Here is a 12,991-nt window from a genome sequence, read left to right on the forward strand (position 1 = left end):
ATGCCCAAGACTTGGAAGAAAAAGGTAAAACAAAGGCCCCTGCTCATGGAAGAGCTGACAAGGTGTGCATGTGAGAGGAGAACCTGCAGAGCTTAACAAGATAAAGCAGTATGAAAGTTTTTATCCGATTTGGATACGCAAAGGGAGCCAGCTGGGCCGTGGGGAGGTGGACATTCTCCCACCAGGAGTTGTAGCACACACACACTGCCAATGACCCCACTGCCCTCATCACCCTCATCACCCCACATCACCCTCACCACAGGACAGTATACAGCCAGGAGGACTGAAAAATTCATAACAAACTTCTTTGAGTGTTTCTTAACTAATTAAAGTGTCTCCCAGAGCAGACAGCCCTATGGCAGAGAAAGACCTCAGTGAAAGTGAACGGGAGCACAACGTCACCAGCTGATCCAGGATGCCCCCACCAAACTCATACCAACTCAAACCAGAACAATGATGACAAATACAAGGGGTGACACCCTGGGCCCATGGGAGTCAAGTGCAAATGGGAGCCCCAGTCTCACCCTCGGGGTTCACAGAGGGAAATCCACCCCTGGGCTGCAGTAGAAAGGCTGCAGTCTCCTCACACCCCATTTAAGGGACACAGGAGTGAACTTCCCTTTCTCCTGAAGACTGCAAAGACAGGAGCTGAACGCAGGGCTGGGCTTGGCAGGCCAGGAACAGCAGCAGGCAGCACACATTTCTTCAGCTCCAGTGAACTCTTTGTGTGCCCTGTCCAACAAACACAGGTCTGGACCCCATGGCAGAGCCTCACAGCATGGCACCCCTCTCTGAGCAGCACCCCAAAGTGCGTGTCAGTCAGCAGAAGAGGGAACCAGACCAAAACATAAACCAGGTCAGTGAGGCAGGGAGGACAGGCAGGTGCTTTCCCAGGTGCCATTGCGTTGCTAATGCCTGTTCAAGAGCTGGCATCATAAAGTCACCACTGGCAGCAGTTGTTGTCTGGAGTGAGGTGTACAGGAGCGGGCAAGGGGCGAGCGCTGGATCCAGGCAAAGCAGCTCTATCATCACCTCCATCAGCATCGTGTTCTCGTGTGGACGCACCGTTTGCCTTCAAAATATATAAAGACAAAATTTTTGTTTGGAAAGGAGTGGAGAGACTAGACAAAGTTAGTTTACATTGCTTTTACATGCTCAGTGCCATTTTAAGAGCTTCCTAAAAATAATAATGAAGAGAACGTCTGTGCATCATTACTCCACACTCTGTCAGCAGTCAGGGCCCATTAAACTTCATTAAAGAAAGAAAAGACAGGAGAAAGAAACAGAAAGAAGGAGAAAGAAGGAGTTGTACTGATAGAACTGGTCCTCCTGTACATGCTTCCCTCAAACGGCAAAGTCAGAAAAAAGCCATGCCTCAGTTCTCAGAGGTTTCCAAACCAGGTGACAGCATCTACATGCCACAGAGCAGGTCCTCCACATGACCCTCGTGCCCTCCGTGTGCCTGGGCTGTGGACAGGAGCCACGGCAGAATGTAGCCCTTGCCCATGGCTGGAGACGGACGCAGGGCAACAGTGCTCTGCTGCAGAAGGCACTATGGCTCATGTTGACTAAACAAACCTCAGCTGATCACTTCAGCAGCCCCTGGGGAAACTCAGGGTCTGCTGGGACACACTGATTCCAGCGCATGGAGTGAAATGCGGGGCTGGAAATGTGGAGAACCCTAAGGCAGTGGCGGGCCAATACTAACTTCTTTCCCCTTCTCTGAATTGAAGGGTGCACAAATTATGTTGACTCCTGGAGAAAGGACAGGGGATGTTTCTAGTCACTGCTGTTCAAGGCACAGGGAGTCCTGCAAATTCTTCCCACCAGCTATTGACCGACATCCCAGTTGAAAGATAGCCTCCCAAGCTGTAAAACCTCTCAATGTGTTTACAAAGACTCCAAAATCCAGACTTTTAACTTCTATATTACTGACTTCCCATGTTCTTTCCTTTACACTTTGTTTTGAAAGATTACATCAACTATTGCTCTCAGTGCTTTGTGCAAAATGCTGAATAGAAAGTTGGAAGTGCGAGGAATTAACGTATTGCAAAGGGTAGAAAATAAGTCTAAGGACGTGGGGGCAGGAGGCCAGACAGGCCGTTTGATCAAAGACCAAAGCACAGACCTCTGCAATGTGAAAGGAGGCACAAAAATAGGAGTTTCATCTTCAGCGGCAGACTTGTTTCCAGATATATTGAGTGAAAGAGGGAAGAGAATGAGTCTTTGTCATGCCTCTATTTTCAAGGAAAAAGTCTTCAATTTAAAACTCCATAAAGAATTACAGAAATAGTGAAAGTAATTTATTCTTTAGGTATTCGAGCCTTTATTCACTTAACTTCAAGGCAGACTCAAAAGAGCTGCAAATGTTTTGGTTCTACCACTTGAGGACGAAAATATTTTAATTCCTTAAAACATGGAAGGGGGCATATACTTCTTCTGAAGTTCATATTTACAAATGCAAGCCTTCAATCATTTCCTAATGCTGTCACTACTCAAAGACATGTTTTATCTGTAAATACAGCAGGACTATTCGGTGCTCAGCACCACCAATACGAGGAGGCAGAGATGGCTCAAAACTTCTCAGCCATGAAGGCATAATTCACTTTGTGGAAGAGGGACAACTCAACCTCCTTGGAATCAGGAAAACTCAACCCTGTGGGCAGGAAGCTTTGAGCAAAGGGGGGCAAACAGCAGTGCCCAAAGATTGATGAGGCAGCTAGTGCAAGAGGCAGAGGCTTGGAGCAGAGAGGCTGGCTGAGGGTGAGGGTCTCTCCTCCACATCTGACCCCCTCTTTCCTTCTTATCCTGTGCCCTCAGTGCAGGCAGAGGCCGAAGGCAGAGGCAGGAAGAGCAGGGGTTGTGAGCACAGCTCTCTCGTGTGGTTGTCCACCTATTCTGCCCTGCTGCAACACCAGCCTGGGAAGACTACACTGTTTTGCTGTAGCTCAGCAAAGGACAAGGGAATGAGCAGCTGGAAAACATTTAAGTAACTTTCTCACCAAGCACAGGAAAACAAAAGTCACCTCCCCAAAGACTGCCATGAAGAAAGTCATTAAAGAAATTACTATCCCATTTAGAGCCTAATTACTGTTAGGACAACTTTTTTTCTTCCTACATAGAATGGAGTAGTTAGACCCACTGAAGCAAAATGTTACCTCCTCATCATCCCTGAGGGAGCAAAAGAGACATCTGAGAAACAGAAGGGAAGAAAAAAATAAATGTTAATGCTTTAACTTCAAAGATGGCCTGAGAATTTCCTGCCATGAAAATAATGCAGAATGGCTCTGCTTGTCTCATGTATTAACAGCTTGAATATTTATGAGCAAAAGTTGATGTCTAGCCCAGCTGGGGAGGCACTGAGCCACAGAGAGAGCGACACCACCTCATTTCTAAATCCAGTCAATTCCTGAAAGACAGGGCATAAATCTCCCCAAATTAGGAGAGCTGGAAGCAGCATTTCCTGCCCATCTCTCTCAGCTCCAGGTCCTTTTCTCAGCTCTGCTCAGCCTCTCCCAGCATGACAGCTACAAAGCAAGCAGCCAAAGGGAGGTATCCAGAAGCTGCAGCTTCAGCACCCTGGGAGAAGGGCTCAGGTTGGACCTGCGGACCTCTGGAGGTCCTTCCAGCCAGCGTCACCCTGCGACTGCAAGCCACAATGTTTCTTATACCCCACCAGGCGCTGCCATCATTGCCTCAGCTCCCAGACTCAGCACCACCACTGTTTAACGTGGCTCTGTTTAACTGCCAGCTGCTGTACCGCTCTTTAAGTATTAATGATTTAAACAACACACTGGCAAACAAGCAGAGAGGGGGAGACTGTGATTTGCACTCAGAAGTATGCTACTCATTTGTTAGCTTATCTTGTGGCTGTTTCTCAAACCTCCTCTTTTAAGCACAAATTAGAGCCTTCTCTGGCCCCACAGCCCGTGCCAAGCTCACTCACCATGTCCTGCCAGCAAGCAGTTCAGGTGACCCACAGAATGCCAAACACGATTGACCCATTCCTCAGACAAGGTCCTCAGAAGACATGGAGGACCCCATTAACTGAGATCCACCAAAACAGAACTTGCTACCAAGCTGAGAAGAAATGCCTTTTGCTCTTAATTTACCCCCTGCAGCGGCCAGGTCCAAGCTCAAAGATGTTATCTCTGTTAAAAGCTCTCCACGGGCTAATGAAAACCACTGTAAGATATTGATGATTTCTTTGTTTAATTCTGTTTAATATTCCCTTTCTTTAATAAATATGTCATGATTAAGGATTTTGCTCTTTTTTAACTGAGGCACCTCTTAACATATCAGCTGTGCAGCCAGAATAAGGTGAGTCACCTCCCTAGCTGCGGGCAAGTAAGGGGAAAAAGAAAGACTGGGCTTCTTTCCTGTGTGAAAATTTTGTTCTCTTTCGGCTAAAACATTCTCCGGGAAAACCAGCGCATGACCTTCCTCTTAACAGCTATCATGTCAGAGCGGGCACCTCCAGGAACTGGAGCTTCAGAAGAAGAAGAAACACCAGGCCTTCAAAAAATGATGCTTTTGAAAAGGTTTGAAAGCAGGTGGTAAAAAAAATAATAAAAAAAAATTGGCAGCCTCTCGACTCACCACTCTCTTCCGCAACTTTGGCTCATGGGCTGAGGTTGCCTAAATCCCAACGCAGCTCTGACAATGAGTCATTTTATGACAAACCCCAGGCTTCATTATCTGCCTCACCAAACCCCAGCCGGAGCTGGAGCAACACACTGGAAACCTGCAAACTCTTCTTAACAGCTCCTTGTTTTCCCTTGGCCACACGACCATGCTGTTGTCTTGGTCTTCAGGTTTAAAGAGCTAAGGACTATGAGAGCAGCTGCATTTGCAGTACCACTCTGTAAACCCCTGTTCTGGCTGTGGCCTGGGATTTAAGAATGCTAAAGTGTTCTGCAAAGTTGCACTTGAGAGCGGAATTAGAGCAGAGGTGAGAAAAAGCGAAAAGAAAGTCACTGGTAGAACAACACCTGAGGTGCTAATATGAGCAAAAATTGCTCCCAACACAGTGTTACAAAGTTGCAGAGCCTTTCAGAAAAGCTACAACAAAATCTCCCTTTAATGCCCGCATTCTGCAGCTGAGGATCAGCAGTTTAAATGAGAACGGATCTTTGCCCCTTGCTCTACTTTTGGGTCAGAGCGGAGCACAGAGACTGTCCCACAAGCAGGGAGATGCATGCAGCAAAGAGTTTTTCCAGTCTTGACACACAGCATTCATCACCTCCACCACTCTCTAGCGAGATGAACAGGAAGAGCAGCCTCTGCTTTTTTTTTTGGCAAACAGTGGCATCCAGAGGTACCCATCACAAAAAGCCCCAGAAAGACGAAGCTCTGATCTAAAGATAGGAAGAGGCACTGCCACCTGCCCCGAGGCTCCCAGCATTTACACGTCCCAGACCTCCAGCATCCCAGAGCACGTGAACCCCTCTGCAGAGCAGGACACTTCATAGGGGACTACAGTGGTGGTTCTGCTCTTCTCTTTATTTTCTGCTCTTGCCAGGCTGCTGGCAAAGCATGGGGGCATTCAGTATTGCAGCCTCCTGGATGTCTGATCTGCTCAAACCGCCTGCTACAGAGCTGCACAGAGCATAAGGCCATGCAAGTTGCATCACTGCGTAATGCTGATTACCAAATTCATATGCAACGGATTGTGATTGCCAATAGTTCACTGCACAGATCACATCGCAGCAGCATCTCTCCAGCTGGGCATGTTGTGCTCTCAGAGTAAAGGAACGCTGACCCCGCTTACCCCTGCTGCTTACTCGCTGCATGGAGGCAAGACCACATCCCAAACACATTGGAGGGAAAACAAACTCACTTTCCCTCTCTCCTCCCCACCTCGAAGTGCTGAAGATGACCCACAGTGTGGGACAGAGCACACAGCTGTGGCGAACACCACATGGGCACATCATGTGCCTCCCACAACATGCTCAGGTTCCAGCTTCACCTCCTCGCAGAGACCTTTGGTAAAGTCTTGAACTCTGCCACACCAGCCCTCATCTTGCAGAAAGGAGTGTGAGATCTCCTGCTGGCAGAAGACAAGCTCGAAGACAGGCCAGGCGCTCTGTAGCCCATCCTGCCACCTCCTGCGGCCACAGTGCCATCTAACTCCCTGTGAGCCTGTAGCAGCTCCCTGGCCCAGGAGGATGCTCAGCTGGTGGCTGGTTCCCTGATGTGACACAACACGGAGAACGCTACTTGCTACCACCCTCCACCAGTTCCCAAGCCCGTGCCTGTCCACTGCAAACACCACCAGCTTCATCCCCCCCTCCCAGCACACACGAACAGAAAAACTCACAGCAGCAGTCTCTCTGCCTCCCTCCCCCAGCTCTAGGGGACACGGAAGCCTCCTACCAAGGCACTCACTGCTGCAAGCACCAGGTCTGAACAAATCAGCCCCTTCTGCAGGAAGACTGGGAAATAAATGACCCCAGACATAATAAAGATCTTTACAGATATTCTCTAGTCAGCCAACCTGGCTTAACCTTTTCCTTAGCAGGATCCTCTCTACATCTCGGGGACTATTTTAACTGGGCTCATGAGATTGCTATAGTTTTCATTTTTTAAATATATGTCCATGCTGCCTGTCATTTTTATTTCTCCCTCTTCTAGCAAGGAGAGATCCCACTGGAAAGCATTGACCCCTTGTGCCAAGCTTTGCATACAAGCTTTTTGGCAGGAAAAGGGCATTTTCTGTCTGTGAGGTATTGTTTGCACTGTCATAGCCTCGCAGCAGTAAGTTGGAACAGCTGGCAGGAAAGCTTCAAAGTGCTAAGTGCTGTACAAACACACTGCCCAGGTGTGCGTCCATCCAGATTTCAGCACAGCCATGCAGCACCAGCAGAAAAAGCATCCAAGGGGTCACACCCGCTATCCACCAACACCCGATTCAATCCCGCAGAACAACCTGCTGCTCGGCTCCAGCAGGTTGCAGAGCCAACACACAACGGGAATCAGCTGCCTCTAATGCCACAGCCAACAGGGGCTTAAAATAAACCCCGTCTGGGGCAGCACTATAATCCAGAGAGAGGACGGACAGAGCAGAAGTATCACTCATCTGATTTGCTTTGCAAAAACTAAAATTAAAGAAAACTCCAAATGTCTGAAACTTGGGGAGGGAGGGAAGAGCAGAGAAACAATTTTATGCTGGTTATTTCTAGCGGGAAGCGTGGGGAGGGGGACTATGACTCTATATTGCACTAAAGGATAAACCTGCTCTCTCTAATCCAATTTACGCCTCAGCATGCACAGCACAAAACAGGCTCAGGAACAAAAGGAGTGGCAGTTCACAGGGCGGCAGGAGCGCTACGGAGGGTGCGGCGCTAAACGATAACTTAAGGGGTTATTGAATAGATTAGCAGGAACCGCAGAGAGAACACATTTGCATCTCTTTCAGCTGCTCCAGATCAGATGTGATAGCAGCCTCTGCTCACAGTCACTTAATTGTTCCAAGGTTGTTGAGGGGGAAAAAGTGTCTTTTTCTTTTTTCTTTTTTTTTTTTTTTTTTTTTTTTTTTTTTTTTTTTTTTTGTAATGCAGAGTTCTGGGAAGAGCCATGCTTGGCTTTAAGAGCCATCTAACATTAGGAAAATTTTTATTCAGTTTCATAAAGCTGCTGGAATTCTGCTTTGCTTCAGTAAAAGCTCAATCTGTTCTGCTGCCTCTGCAGGGCAGGTAGGAGCTCCGGGCCTTTGCATGGGGACAGACCCAGGCTACGGCTGCTCTTGGAGGTGGGTGTAGGCAGCTCCCACCCCAGACGATTACTCATGTTGCAGAATAGATTCTGCACGCGGGGAAGAGGGAAGGAGTGAGTTGTAATGCTGTGACAGCATCTGCCATGAGAAAAGCAGCAGGGAAAGGTGATCCCAGGCTGCAGCTTTGCCAGGTGTGCCTCTGAGAAAGCTGTGCTTCGAGGGAAGTCAGCCCCAAAGGCACGGATCTGCCCAGAGAAGAGGTTCAGCTTACCAGGTACTCTGCTGCCACCATCGCTGTCGCGCCCATCCACTGGCTGGGGGCTCTGGCAGCTCTCTGTGGCGCTGAGGGCAGCCCCCTGCTCACTGCCCAGGCTGCTGTGGCTCCCTGAGAGGGCAAGGGAGTGGGTGCTCCCCAGCGCCCTGCCCATGGCCTGGTTGGGTTCCCCGATGGGTGCTGCAGGGACACAACAGAGAGATGCTGCTGTGGAAGGAAGCATGTGCAGATGCTGGGCTACTCCCAGCCAGGCACCCTCAGGGGCATGGTCAAAACCCAGCTCCCGCGCTCTACTCCTAAAATGGCACCAGCGATTCCAGTGCTATAAAGTCAGGAGCGAGGAGCTGACCAGATACATGCTGCCAGGTGGCCAGGAGCAGTTCCCAACTGCAAGGGCAGACCTTAGAATCATAGAATGGTTTAGGTTGGAAGGGACCTTGAAGATCAGCTAGTTTCAACCCCCCTGCCCTGGGCAGGGACACCTCCCACCAGCCCAGGTTGCTCCAAGCCCCGTCCAACCTGGCCTTGAACACCTCCAGGGATGGGGCAGCCACAGCTTCTGTGGGCAACCTGCACTAGGGGCTCACCACCCTCAGAGTGAAAAATTTCTTCCTAATATGTAATCTAAACCTACCCTCTTCCAGTTTGAAGCCATTCCCCCTTGTCCTGTCACTACATGCCCTTGTAAAAAGTCCCTCCCAAGCTTCCCTGTAGCCCCTTTAGGGACTGGAAGGGGCCCTAAGGTCTCCCCGGAGCCTTCTCTTCTCCAGGCTAAACACCCCAACTCTCAGCCTGAGCCAGCCCTTGAAAGGCTGCAGGCAACAGAGCAACTCGCCACCAGTTTGATCCACTCATACTGTTCCAGTGAGAAAGGACCACATCCCCACCTGGCACAGCTAAAGCCAGTGGGGTGCACCTGCGTAGGGCATGCAAGCAGCTGAGCCAAAACTCACGGTACCAAGAGCCAAACATTCAAGCACTTTACACTTCTCACCCTCCAGCCACAAGGAATAGCAACTCCTCACCCAGTCCTGCTTGGTGCTTTCTGTCTTGTGAGCCTTTTGACCCCACAGGTAAAGGCTTGTCATCCAGGCTGGAGGAACTGAACTCCGAGTCGCTCTCACTGTCGCTAGAAACCACTGCAGAAAAGATCGGTGGGAGGAGAGGAGAGAGATGGTTATTCACAATGTTCATAACACTTACCAAAGAGGGTGCCAGATGGATCCAAATAAAACATGAACAAATGCTGACTCGCTGATCACTTTCTCCCTCTCCAAAAGGAGCCCTACCTGCAGTTTCCCCACAGCTGTTCACTCTTCCTCTTGAACTTGATGTGCTTTTACTTTTTACAGATGATTTATAACTCCACTGCACATACACCAGTGCTGCCAGGACCTGAAGCAGATGCACACACCACCAGTGGTCCTCTCCCAAACCTGGCTGGCACCATGGGGACCACACCGCCCCTGTACCACACTTTACTGGCCAAAGCTCCCTGCCACAAAGCCAAGAGCCCTGCAGCGTGGCTGGTGTGGGAGCTGGGCTCCGATCCCGCTGACCCCTGTGCTGGCATGCCAGCGAGCCCCTTCCTCATGCCATTTGCCATCTCCCACGCCAGAGCAACACACTAAGGGCTGGGCTGGGTACGAGGCTGGTTCCTGCTCAGCTGCAGGTGAAGGGGTCCCAGCTCCACCATAAGAGCATCCACGTTTGAGTAACGTGGGGAGAGGGGCTGGCTTCCTCCAAGCCACGTTTCAAATGCAGCAGGGCCTCTGTGAAGGCTCCAGGATCTATGAGAAAAGCACCAGATAAATACTAAGCACATCAAATATAAAACCCTGCAGTGATTACATGAAGAACTAGCTTTATTAGCTCATCGTCTATTCAGCAGACACTCATCCCATCAGCACACTACCCAGAACTAAATTACTCCTATGCTCCCAATGGTCCCTCCTCTTCCTCAAGGAGACTGTTCCCCCATTTCAAGGCTGCTTTTTCTCATTCTTCCCTCCCCCTCCTGCCCCCAAATTCTGGCCCCAATCCTGCTGCTTTCCACCCTCCATAGTTTCCACAAGAGCTGAAGGAGCATCAGTTTGCCAGACACAACTTCACAGATTGGCAGGTTTTTTCCACTTTACCATGGAATTATGCAAGCACCTCTCCTGCTTATACCACTGTAAAAGATAACTCCACTGCCAGCTGCTCTGGGTAAAATGAGAAAGGTGTTTTTCCAGCTCCTGGGTTTTTGTAATGGCCTGATCTCAGAACAGAAGTGATGGCGCTGAGGAGGAAGGTAACAGGAAAATAGCTGTCTTTTGTTTGAGGGATTGCACCTACAGCATTTATCCGCCTGATGAAGGCAGACACCAGCTCTCCTGGCAGCTCAGAAGCCATTCCAAATCGTGGGTCACAATTCTTGGGAGTAAGTATAATATTGGCTTATGTGGAATATAGGGTAGGCAACACTGCAACCTACAGCCTCCACTGTAGAAAAAGGAAGCCCCCACTATTGTTTTATATTCATCATGACGTAGTTATAAGCCCACATTCACATGAGAAATGAGCTCCACGTTTTGTTACTGAACAAACCACTTTGGTGCTGTGCCGCGTGACTCGTAGTCCCCAACCTCTTGGTGCTGCCTGGCGCAGGAGGGATGTGCATGCGGTGTTACAAAGTGACAACCATAGGGTAACAAAGAGAGCTGTCGGTTCATCTCGCTGTATCAGCCCTAAAATTCACTACATGCAGTTCTCAGAGCTACAAACCCTGTAACACTGCCCAGGGCAGGAGGACGGGCATCCCTCCCCTTGCACAGGTAAGCACAAGCTGTCAAACATTTCTGCCAAGGACCTCAGCAGACACTCCGGTATTCAGGCAGTGATCTGTACTACACAAAGTATTTTATTAAAAAAAAAAAAAAATAATACCTAAAATAGCACTTTTCTGGAGTTAACATCTCTGAGGATATTAAAGTTGGCTGGCAATGTTATTGCAAAGCATTATTGAAGTTGCCCTGGCAGGCAGCTCCCCACGCATGCCGTGCTGCTGAGAAGCGCTGCGCAGGGGGAAGGCTGCCAGGACCCCTCCTCACTGCCCATGCAGCCTTTCCCTGGGCACCGGCTCCTCCTGCTCCCACAGCCTTCCCCTCCTGGCACCATCAGAAATGGGACCTCTTACCTGCAGGGAAAGGGGCTGCGCTGAGCCAGGCAGAGCGCGAAGCCTCATTATAAGCAGGGGGGCTGCACTTCTGGCTAAGAGCCCTCAAAGCAAAGGTTTGGCTTTGGGCTTTGCCGTCTTAGAGACAGCTTCACTACCTCCCCAAAGCTCCCTGGGAGGGGTGGGGGACTATATATAAATCCTGTTAATAACAACCCGTACGTTCCAGGCTCTTTGCTACAAAATCCAAATCTCAGCTCAGAATCATTCTGACCATCCCACTGCCCAATTCCCTCAGGAAATGCACTCCTGTCCCACTTGGTCCTCATCCTTTTTTGGCCTCCTGGATTCATAAAATCCATCGCTTTAGAACAGCTTCTTTCTCTATGAATCCTTTAAAAATGCTGGAAGTTAGGATTTATTTGGAAAAGGCCCCAGTGAATCAGTGGTGGTGACTTTAGCTGCCTTCCCTTCTGCCATTCAGCAGTTCAGAGAGCACCAGCACAGAGGAGGAAAATATTAATGACATGAAGGCATTCACACTGCAGGAGTAGCCCTATCTGCTATCATTTCCTCTGCCGCCAATAAGAGTGTATTTTACCCATTGCACCAATGATTCCCTTTAAGGTATTTTTTCTCCCAAAGCTCCCAGAGCTTCTGCTGGCACTTTCCAGAGCCCAGAAGTCGTAAATCTGGTGTTCCAGCAGTTGCTGATATATCAATAAGAGTCGTTGGACAGCTGTACTTTCAGAGAACATACCAGATTTATCCTCTCCATCTCCAGCTGACTGAAAAAAGCTCATAAAAAAATATGGCAAAATAAAACTTGCAAGAAAAGCAGTATTTCCATAGGGAATGGGTCACTCATGGAGGGCCTGAACCCCCGTGGCTGCTGCCAGAGCCTACAATCCCTCTGACACATGGTTCACCCTCCAAGCCAGAGGTCCCAGACCCTCATAGCACGCAGAGCCACAGGGAATGGTGGAGAGCTGCAGGGCTGCACTTAACCCCAGCAGCAGAGGATGTGGGGAGGCAGTGCTGAGGCAAAGGGGAAAGGAGCACTTGGCTGGGCTTGAGCTTTAATATTAAATGCGTGCGCTTGGCACGGGCACACCTGCAATAGGAAGAGCCAGCCACGCTCCCTCACACTGCCCATCGTAGGGCAGAGCTCAGTCCCTGCACACACAAAACTTGGCACTTCTTGCAGCTGCCACAAAATACAGAAAAAGCACAGGGGCACCCTGCAGCAACAGCTCCAAACAGCCGCACATGCTCAGCGCAACCAAGATGCGCTGGATGAGCAGGCTGAGCACGAGCCCTTGAGCACACCGCTCCCCTGCAGCACCCGTATCATCAGCCTTTGCAAACACAACCTCTGGGAAGTGGGGAGGCTGACAGCTCCTGGTCACTGCGGGTGGGAGATAAAGATTTTTATTACAAGCCAAGTGTCTCACTGAGTGCTACACTAGATCACACCCAGCACTGCCTGCAGTTGCAGGGACATCTCCAAGCAGGAGGAGGGGACCGGGCCCAAGTGCTCTCCCTTTCAGAAGCAGCACACGTGCAGTTTCAGCACTGCCCAAAGTTGTAGAGAAGTTGGATGACCCCCTCGGTGGCCTGCAAAGCGTCTGATGTGCCCCAGCACGCTTCTCTCTGCTCCATCACTCCTGGATTTGGCCTCAAGCACACAGACGCTGGATGAAGCCTCTGCATCCCCCTGCCCAGCCACTGCTCCCATGCCTCCGACAGCGCCGAGCCCAGCACGTCGCATTGCTTGGCAACAGGACTAGAACACATTGCAACAGGAGAAACCACCGGAGACCAAGCAGAGCAGCAGGCAGCCCTC

The 12,991-nt window shown here is 49.9% G+C and overlaps 1 protein-coding gene across 1 annotated transcript in view; it reads right to left on the reverse strand.

Annotated features, from left to right (window-relative positions):
- Positions 1–1,037: 1,037 nt before the first annotated feature.
- Positions 1,038–12,991, reverse strand: part of RPH3AL (rabphilin 3A-like (without C2 domains)) — a 32,371-nt gene continuing 20,417 nt past the window's right edge. Inside the window, exons 6-8 of the mRNA XM_009882697.1 lie at positions 9,014–9,127; positions 7,986–8,168; positions 1,038–1,072 (exon numbers count right to left, since the gene is read on the reverse strand). Coding sequence (XP_009880999.1) covers positions 1,038–1,072; positions 7,986–8,168; positions 9,014–9,127 — 332 coding nt within the window. The remainder of the gene's footprint in view (positions 1,073–7,985; positions 8,169–9,013; positions 9,128–12,991) is intronic.

The sequence above is a fragment of the Charadrius vociferus genome, unplaced genomic scaffold (assembly GCF_000708025.1).
Source record: "Charadrius vociferus isolate BGI_N301 unplaced genomic scaffold, ASM70802v2 scaffold793, whole genome shotgun sequence".
NCBI lineage: Eukaryota > Metazoa > Chordata > Aves > Charadriiformes > Charadriidae > Charadrius > Charadrius vociferus.